Source organism: Lynx canadensis, chromosome D4 (assembly GCF_007474595.2).
Source record: "Lynx canadensis isolate LIC74 chromosome D4, mLynCan4.pri.v2, whole genome shotgun sequence".
Lineage (NCBI taxonomy): Eukaryota > Metazoa > Chordata > Mammalia > Carnivora > Felidae > Lynx > Lynx canadensis.
Genome location: NC_044315.2, coordinates 60278188 through 60291184, shown reverse-complemented (window position 1 = coordinate 60291184; position 12997 = coordinate 60278188). Strand labels below are relative to the sequence as shown.

General features: G+C 38.5%; 1 protein-coding gene across 2 annotated transcripts; it reads left to right on the top strand.

Moving 5' to 3' along the window:
- The first annotated feature begins 387 nt into the window (after positions 1–387).
- HEMGN (hemogen) lies at positions 388–11738 on the top strand. Of its 2 annotated transcripts, none has more exons than XM_030294313.1 (4): positions 388–656; positions 2407–2500; positions 6975–8146; positions 10975–11738. In XM_030294313.1, the coding sequence occupies exons 1-4, from the start codon at positions 578–580 to the stop codon at positions 11079–11081; spliced, it is 1452 nt and encodes a 483-aa protein (XP_030150173.1). In that variant the 5' UTR covers positions 388–577; the 3' UTR covers positions 11082–11738. The 2 variants fall into 2 exon arrangements, with proteins under 2 accessions (XP_030150173.1, XP_030150175.1); XM_030294315.1 differs by having other exon boundaries at positions 617–678.
- Positions 11739–12997: the final 1259 nt, after the last annotated feature.

The window sequence follows — 12997 nt, the reverse complement described above, 5'->3', positions numbered from 1 at the left end:
GCCACATGCAGGAAAATAACGTAAGGTTAATTTCATAGCTTCATAATTTTCACTTCATGATTTTCACTTTTTCACAAGAACTCTGTGAGGTGGGCAAGTCAGGAATTATTTACCCACTTTGCAAATGAGGAAAGAGCCACAGAATGGGGAGGTGACTTATTCTAGGACACGGACTGGTTAGGTCTTACAGCTAGGGCACTTTCTACACTATGCCATTTCCATCTGGAAAAAGGACCATCAGACTCAGGCACTTCTTGGCAGACAGAAATAAATGACTGCTGTACCGGAGGCTGCACGATGCCAGGCTGTGGCCGTGGGGCTCCCTGTATAACTAGCAACTATACTACAGGATGAAGATAGTAGGACCAACCATGCCCCCTACTCACACCTGTGCAGTGTGATAAAGAAAGTAGAAGTAGTCAGCAGCTGTGGTCCAACCAGATAAAACTTTTAGGCGGGAAGTAAAGTGACAAACTCGTGTGTGCGTGTGTGTGTGTTTAACTGTTAGTTGCTTTGATATTTTTAAAAAGGCTGTTTGTGGAAGTCAGACCACATAGCAGGAAGAGTCAACAGCAAGATGGATTTGGGAAAGGACCAATCTCGCTCGATGCTCCATCAGACACCTGGTCCTCATCAAGAAGAGAACCATGTTCCAGGTAATGAAAGAGATCTTAAGAGGTCTCTACTGGCCACTAAGATGTCTTAGTGACAGTTGGGAAGAACTGGGCTGTGATTATTTTCCTAATTTTTATGGATCTGGCCCCCCAAAAGCACATAATTGAGTATGTTCATATAACCTTAGATGGGAAGGGTTGGGGCTGTATAACCTTCTGAGGTGACTTCTAATACATTAAGATTCTAATAAGCAGAGAAACACAAGGACATAATAAATTCTTGATAATATATTTAAGTGAAAGATAATGTTAAAATACCCGGTACTGAACGGTTGAGGTAAAACAACCATTATACCCCTATACTTCTATGGTAGGGTAAATTTGGTATAATTTTTTGGAAAGAGATCTGGTCTACCTATTGTCAGATCTTTACGAGTGCTTATTCTCTTGACTTCCTAATCTTAGTTTTGGGTCTATCCTAAAGCAGCCTTTCTCAAAATGTTTTGCAGAACCCTAGGTCTTGAGACAGTTCTTATTTTTTTTTTGTGCCATGGATCCCTTTGGCACTCTGAGGAACCTATAGATACCTTTTTATAATAAATATTTAAAATACATAAAATTAATAGATAAAATTCCAAAGGAAGCAATTGTAAGATACAGCTATTAAAATGAAAAACTGTGATACAGTAATATATATGCGTATTTATAGACACATTACATAACAAGATTATAGTAATGGTGAATCTAACAGCATTGTAAAAAATCAAATATATCATCTCAAATAAATTGTGTTTTTAGGTGTCTGCAACAACTGTAATGTGATGTGGAAAAAATCTGTGATTTCTTTTGGTGACAAAGTCACTTACTGCACAAAAATTTCTGTGGTTTGTCACCTACATTCATAATTGAAGGAAATGGTAAATTAACTAGACATCGATAAAAATAGATATATAATATCCCCCAAATCCAAATTTATCATTAAGAACTTCTGTCTTAAGAACAACAGCTGCTACGGCCCAAGGAGCATGCTCTGTCTTTTGGGGTCCTCCATGCAAGTTTGTCATCACTTTACAGGCTCTAAGAAGACCCATTAACTTTTCACAAACTCAGGTGGCAACAGAACGTTTCTTTTGATAATAACTTCCCAAAGAGCTTGGAGAGACATCATCCTAAGGAAAAAACTCAAAAGGAAAAAAACTCTATGCATGAATATTATTATAGTTTGAGCTACCGTGACAAAAAAAACCAACAGCCCATAAAATTGGCAACAACCAATACATGTGGAATGACTGGGCAAGTGGGAATACATCAACTTGATTAAAGTTATAATTATGAGGACTATACCATAGAAAATATTTGACATGATGTTAGGTTAATAAATGATAAAATTATGGTATGCTATCATTACAACTTTGTGTAATATGGAGACTAGATGGATATGAGAAATAAAATGAAAACAGGTTATAATGTTAAGGATGGCAGAGCATGGCTGATTTTTTTCTTTTATGTTTGTGCAATATGTAAAATTATTTTGAAGAAACTAATGGGTTGATAGAACACATATGTATAAAAACTGGCCCTTTCATTTAAAAAAACTTACTGAGCGTTTGCTCCTAGGCATTCTTTGGAGGCATAAGGATGAATAAAATGTGGTCCTTGTCCTTCAAAAGCAAGGAGAAGAACAGACACTCAGGATGGGGTGGGGGGGGGGTCTCCACCTTACCATAGGACTCTTGCTGATAAATGCCACAATTGATCACTATCTCCTATAACTTCCATCTTGATCCTACAGAAATCATTGGAACTTGGAATCTGCGAAACAGAGAACAACTCAGGAAAAGAAAAGAGGAAGCACAAGAGAAGCAAACTTCACAATGGCAATTTGGGTATGGTATCACTGCAGGGGAAGAGGAATGGCAATTTGTCAAGTATATGCTATGGGTCAAGTAGTGCTGAGTGCTTTTACACACTATATTTTATCCAACAATTCCATGAATCAGGAGCTGGTATTCCTATTATACAAAAAGAAAAAAAAAGAAGCCAAATCTCCAAAGGGTTCAATCTCTTGCCTAAAATCACACAGCTAGTGAAGTGGTGGGAATGGAATTTTATCCCTGTTCTTTTTAAATTAAAGCACCAGGCAGTTGAATTCCATTGTAGAGAGGCCTGGTGTTCTTTCTACTACTCTGGTAATATAAACATAGAAGCATCTTGTCGGGAGCAGGAGATACCTTTGAGGAGAGCTCCTGGCTAGTTTTCCAAGCTTTCTATTAGTAAAATACTAATTGAATGAGTACGATTAACTCTCCATGGAGCAAACCAAAACACTTTATGTAAATAAGTGACAGGAGAGTTTAGGAGTTTTTAAATCTCCAAGCAAAGTCACTTGTATATAATCTTAGGGAGAGAGTACAAGACCATGATTATAAGTGAGACATCATCTAACTGCATCCGTTTAAAATAGGACTATGAAAACAGAGGAGGTGCTTGGAGATAGAAAAGGGGAGCCCAAGGAGCCTGGGTTTCTCAACCTGGGTACTACTGATGTTGTGGATAGGATAATTCTTTATGTGGGAGGCTGTTGTGTGCATTGTAGATGTTTAGCAGCATCTCTGGCATCTAGAGACCAGTAGCACGCCTCCCACCTGCATTGTGGCAACCAAAAATATCTCCAGACATTGTCAAGTGTCTCTTGGTGTGGGGCACTAAGGGGCAAAATTGCCCCCAGTTGAGAACCACTGATCTAAGCACTCTTTTATTATAATAATAATAATTATTATATTATTATTAGATTAGGTGTTATATTTGCATTTCTTCATTGTTGCGAAAAATGTTTCTTTTGGTGGCAAAGATAAAATAGATATACGTTTAAAAAAACATACAAAATAGATGTTTTAGCACTTTTCTTAAGAAAGGGCACCAATCCCCCCTGGGGACTGAGAATCTTCTGTTCTGCTATAACACATGTTTCTATAGCACCAATCAACTCACATATGATTGGTAAACAGGAGAATGATGTCAGTGTAATGTAGAAGCTGTATTGGTCCATGATTTTTCCTAATCAAAAAGGAATACAGTTAAAACCTTCAGCAGGAAAGGGAAAAGCCTTCAGCTTGGCTGCTGCATAAGCAGGGTCCTTTTCAGCCCACATCCAGGGCTCCCTCCCCAGAGGACACCACCAGCCCCCCATAGCTCTCCACGAGTAGGCTGCACTTCCTCCTGGGCCCAACCCAATGGCAGCTGGCTCAGAGCACCACCAGCATTTACGGGATCTCAGCAGCTGAAAGCCTGCGTTTAAACTGTTGCTTTTGCGTATTTTTGCTATCCCCCAGGCAGCCTTCTCATAGTAAGCTGCCTATCTGGACTACTCAAGATATCTCCCCCAGTACCAATTATTGTTTTTGTTAGTGTTAGAAAGTTGCACAAGATTTGAGTTGTTTGCTTTAACTCTATTTTCCCCCATAAGCACTGCACTTTTAGTGTAGGATTTTGCTGAAAGTGAGGTTTTTCAGGAATGCATATATTGTGTTACAGCAGAAACTTCTGTACTCGAGTTCTGTGGCAAGTGACTCTGTTGAAGAATATCCTTATATTCCCTAATTCCATACTCTCCGGGCAACCTTCTGATCATTGTTTGGCTTCTCAAATACCTGCTACAGAGAAAGAGTACATTCATCTGTTAGTGCAAGCATCCTCTGCTGTGTGACTTTGCATTTCTCACTGTTCACTTAAAAATTGGTTTTTAGGTTTATATATCAGCCATTTTCAGCTGGTTGATGAGTTCTATTCCAGATAAATGGAGCTGGTCTCAGTGTGCTGATCCAATTGGATTTCTGGGTTTGCTGGGTGCGGGGAGCAAGGCTGAAAAAGTCACTGAAGTAGAGGACACCTTGGTGAGCCTCTTGGCAGCTGGCTGGCCATGCTCTTAGGACATATCTCTGTGCTACTGAGGGCTAGTCTCTTTTTTTTTTTTAACATTTATTTATTTTTGAGAGACAGAGAGAGACAGGGCGTGAGTGGGGGAGGGGCAGAGAGAGAGGGAGACACAGAATCCGAAGCAGGCTCCAGGCTCTGAGCTGTCAGCACAGAGCCTGACGTGGGGCTCAAACTCACGGACCGCGAGATCATGACCGGAGCTGAAGTCGGACGCTTAACCGACTGAGCTGAGGGCTATTCTTACACAACATACCACACAGCGAAACCTAAGTGGTTCCAGAGAGAAGCAGCAGAGTGTAATGGTTAAGAGCCTTGGCTGTTAAAGCCAGAATGACTACTACATTTGAAGCGTGGCTCCCTCACTTCTAGCCATTTGACTTTGGACAAGAACGTGTGTCTGTTTTGTCATCTGCAAAGTGGAGATAATAATAGTATCTACCTCATAAGTTGAGGTGAAGATTATATGAGATAACAGAATAAGCAAATTACTTAAAACAGTGCCTGGCACATAGGAAGCACTATAAGTGTTTCCTATATTAATACGAATACTAATTTATATTTGAATAACTCATTCCTCTAAGTTATTGTATGTGATTCTTACAACGACCGCATGAGGTTGGACAGATACCATTTACTCCATTTTGCCTGTGAAGAAACCAAGGGATAGAGAGTTTGAGTGACTTACCCATGATCACATAGCTGATCAGTGACAGAGTTCAGATTAAATTTTAGACCACATAGATATATATGCATCTTTTGAAAAACTACCAGGAAGAACATGGAACATTACTCAGATTCCCTCATACACTGATCTATGTGACAAGTTATTTAGTATTCAATATTAGAATAAAATAAGTGTTTCCTGAAAAAGTCACATATACCATCTTTTAAAAATCTGACAAACTTTATAATTTATCCTGTTACCTTTGTTAGTTGGAATTATACTTTAAAATGGTGAGGTGCCTTTCCATCATTTTTACATAACATTTTCTTGTATATTATTTCTAATATTAATTTTGACTGTCTTACTACATGTTTACCTTTTTAATATTGATTTCAAACTGGTTTTAGGGAGGCAGTCTTTAAAAAATTTTAATTTTGGGGGCGCCTGGGTGGCGCAGTCGGTTAAGCGTTCGACTTCAGCCAGGTCACGATCTCGCGGTCCATGAGTTCGAGCCCCGCGTCGGGCTCTGGGCTGATGGCTCAGAGCCTGGAGCCTGTTTCCGATTCTGTGTCTCCCTCTCTCTCTGCCCCTCCCCCGTTCATGCTCTGTCTCTCTCTGTCCCAAAAATAAAATAAAAAACTTAAAAAAAAAAATTTTAATTTTGGAAATTTCAAACATAAAGGCAGAATAGGGTATACATTTAAGTGCGCAAGGACTTACGAGCACTGCGAAGATAGAAAAGCACGACTTTTATCTCGTTTGCTAACAGAAATAAGAATATTTACTACAAGAATATTTCTCCACAAGTAACAACGGTATGAGGCAGCTCATGTTCCTCACCTAAAAGCATGGCCCTCACAATAAATCCTGAGCAAGGAGAGCATTTCAGCCCCGTGGTTGGCAAGAGGAGGCTCTGTGGAGCAGGTAGCATGGAACAGAATTTCAATAGGTTTAGAAGAAGGATGAAATGTTTATTTTTAGTACCTTTTCCTCCCCACCACCAGCCCATCTGTATTAGCCATCTGTATTTGGTTATAGTTGCAGTACCTAACGAGTTGTCATTGGCCGAAATTTCCATGCATATCCTTTTATCTTTTAGATCCTTAATCTAGCTATTCATTTGGAGTAGGTATAAAATGGCCACTCGTACCTTTCCACCAGGCTTCGTTACCTCAAGAGATGTTTTTGAAGCTTTTGACCCAGCTCACAGAACGTCTCATTTGACATGTATTGCTGCTCTTTAGCATTCTCTACACAAGACACTGAATTAGATAAGCAATTAGATATACATCTTCCATCTGCAGGCTGTGCAGACAAGGAGCTGTGCCTGGATTGCAGATCCAGAAATGCAATTGTATCAGTTTACCCAGGGCATAGTGGGACTAACTCACACACGCTAAACCCAGACAGACCACTGTATAAACCACAGTGCCAATCTATTAATTTATAACATCAATTATATGTTCTCCATAACCAATCTTTAAGTATATGCTCTCAAACACACATACTCTCTACACTCACCAAGAAGGTTCCTTGTGAGCAAGGCGTCAAGAGACAAAAAGTCCCTGCGGGACATCTCCTCTCCTGACAACTAGCACTGGCTCCTTCATTTTACAAACAAGGAGTTGAGGCCTAGAGAGATTAAGTGATTTTTTTCATGGTCATGCAACAAGGCAGCCGGAAGACCAGCGGCTGTTATTACTAAGCATTTATTTGAATCCTGTAGGCCCATTGCTGACACTAATTCTGATCTTTCACAGAGAGAAAAAATGCAAGAGGCCAAGGATAGGAAAAGGAAATAAAAGAGGCAGAAAGAGACAACAAAACACAGACCTGAAGGTGGAGCCTCAGTCACAATTTAAAAAAGACATGAGGGAGAAAGCATTAGCACCTATGGAGAAAGAACTTGAACCACCTAGGACTATAACTGAAGCGCTCTATCTGGTAGCCTCTCCCAAAAAAGTTGTGCCTGAGAAACAAATTTTTGCAATGGATCAAGAAAGCATTATACATCAGGCGAATTCTTCCGAGATACAAGAAACAGCAATACAAAACCACTCTTCTGAAACATGCCAAGATATGGATGACCCTGAAGTCCTCTCTCCTAAAATATGCCAAGAAACAGCTGTACTTCAAGGCCATCCTTCCAAAATGTGCCCTGATATGGCTGAACCTGAAGCCCTCTCTTCTAAAATGTGCCAAGAAACAGCCATACTTCAAAACCATTCTTCCAGAATGTGCCCTGATATGACTAAACCTGAAGACCTCTCTCCTAACATGTGCCAAGAAATAGCTGTATTTCAAGGCCATCCTTTCAGAATGGCTGAACCTGAAGATCTCGCTCCTAAACTGTGCCAAGAAACAGCTGTAGTCAAAGTCCTTCCTTCTAAAACTGAAGACATAGCTAACCTGGAAGGATGCTCTCCCGAAGCATTCACCAAACCAGATGTGCCTAAAGGCTATGCTCATGAAACATACCAGAAAAGAGCTGAACCTGAGGAATACAATTCTGAACCAGATCAAGGAATTGCTGAGATTAAAAGCTTCTTGCCTAAAACAGAAGAAATAGCTGTGCCTAAAGACCTTTCTACAAAAACACACCAAGAAACAGTTGAACCCGAACACTTCTCTCATGAAACATATAAAGAAATTGCTGTGCCTAAAGCACCCTCTCATAAGACAATCCAAGAAATGCCTGCTGCTGGGGAATATCCACCTGAAATATACCAAGAAACACCTGGGTCTGAAGACTATTCGCCTGAAATATACCAAGAAACACCTGGGCCTGAGGACCTCTCCACCAACACATATAGAAATAAGGATGTGCCTCAAGAATGCTTTCCAGAGCCGTACCAAGAAACAGATGGGCCCCAAGGCCAGGATCCTAAAGCACACCAGGAGGATGCTAAGGATGTTTATACTTTTCCTCAAGGTAGGGATGGTTTGTTGGGACAAGTCAGTGAAACTGCCACTTAATAGGATTCCCCATTTATAATTAGAGCACCAACATAGGTATCCATATCCCTCAGAGTGATGATTTATAGCCTTCTTTCACAATTTAGGATATCCCATGTTATCGCAAGGGTATCATTCATGTCACTAGCTGGTTTCAAGTAAAAAATGTTTTTCATTCAACCAGGGCCTGTTTGGCACATTTACAAAGAATTAAAATAATTGGCAATATAAGTGTGTATACCAGGTACTTGACAGAGTATCCATTCTGGGAAACTTTAGCCAGTGAAATGAAATAAACCCAATATAGGATGAATTATGTGCAAAATATTTTAAAGAACGATTAAGTTTAAATTAACAAGAAAGCTTGATGAATAAAGTTTTTCTTGAGAAAATGTCCCAGCAAACTAAAGGAAGTAAAGTCATGGTACAAGGTGCCAATGGGGTTATAAAGGTACAAGATATGATCCCGTTACAAAGGGAACTTGTTTTTGTAGGATTTATCAGGTTTGCCAAAAACCCTTTCTATTTCAGTATTTGTTCCTGAAAAGCATTCTCCTAAGCATGACACTTTTAAAATAATGTGACCTTTCTTCAATTTGGCCTTTGCCTCAGGGATATAACTGAGAACCTTGATTCTCTTTGTACAAAACCATAGACGGTATATGAAGTGGCCTGAGTCTAGCAGACCATATCCTTTTCTCAAGAAATCCTTCTGGTAGCTTATAAACAAATAAGCTCTTTCCTAAAAGATAACTACAACAGAGACATGGGGTTAGTTGGGTTCCAATGGGTCCAGGTTTTCAAGGGTGAAAACATTAGAGTAAAAAGCAGCCACGTGAAGCACTGCCTGGGCTGACGGGAGCCCCTGTTGGAGAAGCACTTCTTACCCACACAGGGCTCGGTTCGAGCAGTTTCATTCCTGCCAAGGTTAATGTGGGCAATTAATTCATGCTTTTCTTGTTTGGGGTTTTGTCTGGTCAAACAAATGGAAGTATATACCTTTTTACTGATTAGAAAAGGCTCATAGTAATGAATTATAAATGTTCATTATGATAAATTAAAGCAATATGTAAGTGAATATAGAGTAAATCCCCCATGATACCATCTCCTATCTCTGATCCCCATCCTGGAGGTTGTTTTCCTTTGTTTTAACAAATGACATAGTATAATACATTCTATTCTGTGTAAGCTGCATTTTTTCACATGCAATATATATCACGGCCATCTTAATGACATCTTTTGTAACAATTGTATGGTATTGTGTTATATGTACAATAATTTATCCAACCAGTCTCTGAAATGATGAACATTTAGGTTACTGCCGAGTTTTACTATTATAACAATGTTCAGTGAACATCATTGGAACTAACATTTATTTGGCACTTTCTATGTGCCACACAAAAATCTTTTGTGCCACACAAAAATCTTTTGTGTGAATTATTTTATTCAATGTTAAAAAGCTTACCAGAAAAATAATATTATCCCCATTTTATAGATAAGGAAACTGAGGCACTGGGAGCTTAAGTGTGTCTGATTATATCCATTGGATAAATCCCTAGAAATTGAAATGCTGGGCCAAAGGGTACCCACATTTAATGTTTGGATACATTCTGTCAAATGAGCCTCCCAAAATGTTTTAGCAGTCCACACAAACCAAGAGTTTATGTAAGTGCTTTTCCCCAATACTGCACATGATTACATTTAAAAAATCTTTTCCTATGTGTTAGGTTTTAAAAAACCCAAACAACCTAATTGTTTTAATTTCCACTTTTCTGATAATGACTGCTTCTAGGCATTAGTATTATTATGAATTTGAATTTCATGATTGTTATAAATTTGATTTTTTTAAAAAAATTTTTTTAACATTTATTTATTTTTGAGACAGAGAGAGACAGAGCATCAACGGGGGAGGGTCAGAGAGAGGGAGACACAGAATATGAAGCAGGCTCCCGGCTCTGAGCTGTCAGCACAGAGCCCGAAGCGGGGCTCGAACTCACGAACCGTGAGATCATGACCTGAGCCGAAGTCGGACGCTTAACCGTCTGAGCCACCCAGGCGCCCCCTTTTTTTTTTTTAACATTTATTTATTTTTGAGACAGAGAGAGACAGAGCATGAACGGGGATTTTTTTCTTTTTAAAATTATTTTTTTTAATGTGTATTTATTTGTTTTGAGAGAGAGCATGCACGCGTGAGCCAGGGAGGAGCCAAGAGAGAGGGAGAGATAGAATTGCAAGCAGGCTCCATGCTGTCAGCGCAGAGCCTGACACAGGGCAGTATCTCATGAACTGCGAGGTCATGACCTGAGCTGAAATCAAGAGTTGAACACTCAACTGACCAGGTCACTCAGGCGCTCCTGAATTTTTTCTTTTGAGAATTGCCCGTTTGAATTCCTGTTCCATTTTAAATTTGATCTTTTTGGATTGACTTAGAAAATCTCTATGTAATAGTTAAGCTTTTACCTACATATAAGTTGTAAATATATTTCCAGTTGTCTATGGTTTAAATTTATTTATAGTGGTTTTTGTCACCTACATGATAAGATTTTAATTTTAATTTTTGGTAATTCAAACTTGTCATTCTTTTCCTTTATGGTTTCTGATCTGTTTCCTGCTTAGAAAGGCCTTTCTAATCCTAAGATTATAAGAAAATTGTATTGTTTATACAACATTTATGGTATTTTAATATTTAAATCTTTAATTCATCTGAAATTTGCTTTTGTGCAAGGTGTAAGGTAGAGTTTTTTAATCTAGTCAATTGTCCCAGTTGACCATTTATTTAACCTATTTTCATATTTTATTTTACAGAAATGAGAGAAAAACCCAAAGCAGAGGAACCAGAGATACCAGCAATTCCAAATGTTCCTCAAGAGATTCATCCAGAAAATGACGTCTATAGTTATGTTTTGTTTTAACGATGCTCAACCATCAGTTGTCCAACAAAATACACATCTTAGTATACGTGTGATTCTCAAAACATTGTATCTCTACAATACTCATTAATGTTTTAAGTGGTTTTTTTTCCCACATATAGACTACAGCTGAAAGAGTGAACTAAGGTGTTTTTTGAGGCTCTACCACGTAGATGATATCCTGCTAGTTTGTGTGTGTGTGTGTGTGTGTGTGTGTGTGTGTGTGTGTGTGTATTTTGGGGTAAGGATAGCGGTGGGGAGAGACAGAAACGGGAAAGGCGGGGGTGCTGAATAACTGATTTTTACCCTTAAGAACAAACCTTTCTTTGGTTGATTTTTTTAATTTATTTTTTTCCTTGGTTAATTCTCAAAAGTAGAGAGAGTATATTGTCTGTTCATTTAAAATTTGGGGAGTAATAGTTTTCTTGTAAACTTTGTTCAATTATCAATGTAACAACAGTATCAACATTTTATTCAGGCTTTAGTTGGCTTTTTAAGTTAATTTTAACAATTTATCCTTCTGGGACTCCTTCAAAGGTATTTTGAGGTAATGAGTAATAAATGTAGTTTACTTAAGTATTTGAATTTTGATTTTCTATTTTTCCTTTTTAAACATTGCATTTGTGCAAAAAGTACATTAAATCATTATCACATGCTTCACCGTGTGGACAGCATTGTGGTAAGCACTGTGAGGGTTAGAAGACCTATAGCATATAGTCCTTACCCAGCAGAGGTTTAATCTAGTTTTACGGGGGAATAAAACAGAATATAATTACAAAAGAAAGTAAGAAAGGCTAGTGTCATTTGAATAGTACATAGAATAGAGGAAACACTCCCCTCCCCCCCCTTTTTTTGGCTGGAGTGACCTGAAAAGATTATATCTCCAAAAGATGAAAAGATGAAAAAGATTTGTATTGTAGGTGAGGATCACAGCATTATTGTATGTGACACAGAGAAGGGTGAATTTGAGACATATTCAAGAGAACTACTTGCAAACTACAGTTAATGCAGGGTCCATGTGGAATAGCAGGCTAATAGGCTAAAAATCTCATATTATTAGCGTGAACAGAATTTTCCATACCAAAGATTACGTAAGGTAATGGGGAACTAAGTAAGACTTTCGAACAATGGAGTGGCAGTTTCAGTATTTTAAGAATATCTATCTGGTGATAATGGTCACGATTAGCTGAAAATGACAAGAGACTGGGGGCAGGAATAGGAACTCTTCCAGGTGGGAAGATGTCTGAAAAACTCCCTGGGATTTGGTTGGGGGGGGGGTTGTTTGCAGTTTTCCCTCTGTAGAAGACTAAAGTAAAGGAGATTTCTGTGAGTAAAGGTTTAGTTTAGCAAGAGCGCAATTGCATAAGCACTATAGGCACATAGGCACTGTGCTAGGTTCTAGGCTATACAGTGAAGAACAAGACAGAATCCCAGTCCCTCAAGCATTCGTAGTGTAGAACAGAGGTTCTTTTTTTTTTTTTTTTTTTTTTTTAGAACAGAGGTTCTTAACACTCAGGATATATTAGAACCACTGAGGTAGATTTAAAAATTACAGCTGTGCCTCCCCAGGGATTCTGATTTACCTGCCTAGGACGACATCCAGGCATAGGTATGTTAATTTTTTAGTTTATTTTTTTGTTGTTGTTGTTTCAAATATTCTTTGAGGAATAATTTTAGAAATTAAAGAAAATTTGTAAAGATAGTACAGAAGTTTCTGTATACCTCTCACCCAGTTTATTCCTAATGTTAACATGTTCTATAACCATGGTCCATTTATCAAAACTTAAGAAATTAAGACAGGTGACATTACCATTATTTGGATTTCATTAGTTTTTGTGCTAATGTCCTTTTTTGGCTTCAGGATCCAATCTCAGATATGACATTGCATTTAGAATATTTAAAAAGCTCTCCAGGTGAAC

Excerpts from the sequence above, each read along its gene's own strand:
- HEMGN (XM_030294313.1), top strand. The coding sequence starts at position 578 with ATGGATTTGGGAAAGGACCAATCTCGCTCGATGCTCCATCAGACACCT. Across the intron at positions 2,501-6,974 it reads ACTTCACAATGGCAATTTGG|AGAGAAAAAATGCAAGAGGC; the intron begins GTATGGTATCAC and ends GATCTTTCACAG. Across the intron at positions 8,147-10,974 it reads TGTTTATACTTTTCCTCAAG|AAATGAGAGAAAAACCCAAA; the intron begins GTAGGGATGGTT and ends TTTATTTTACAG.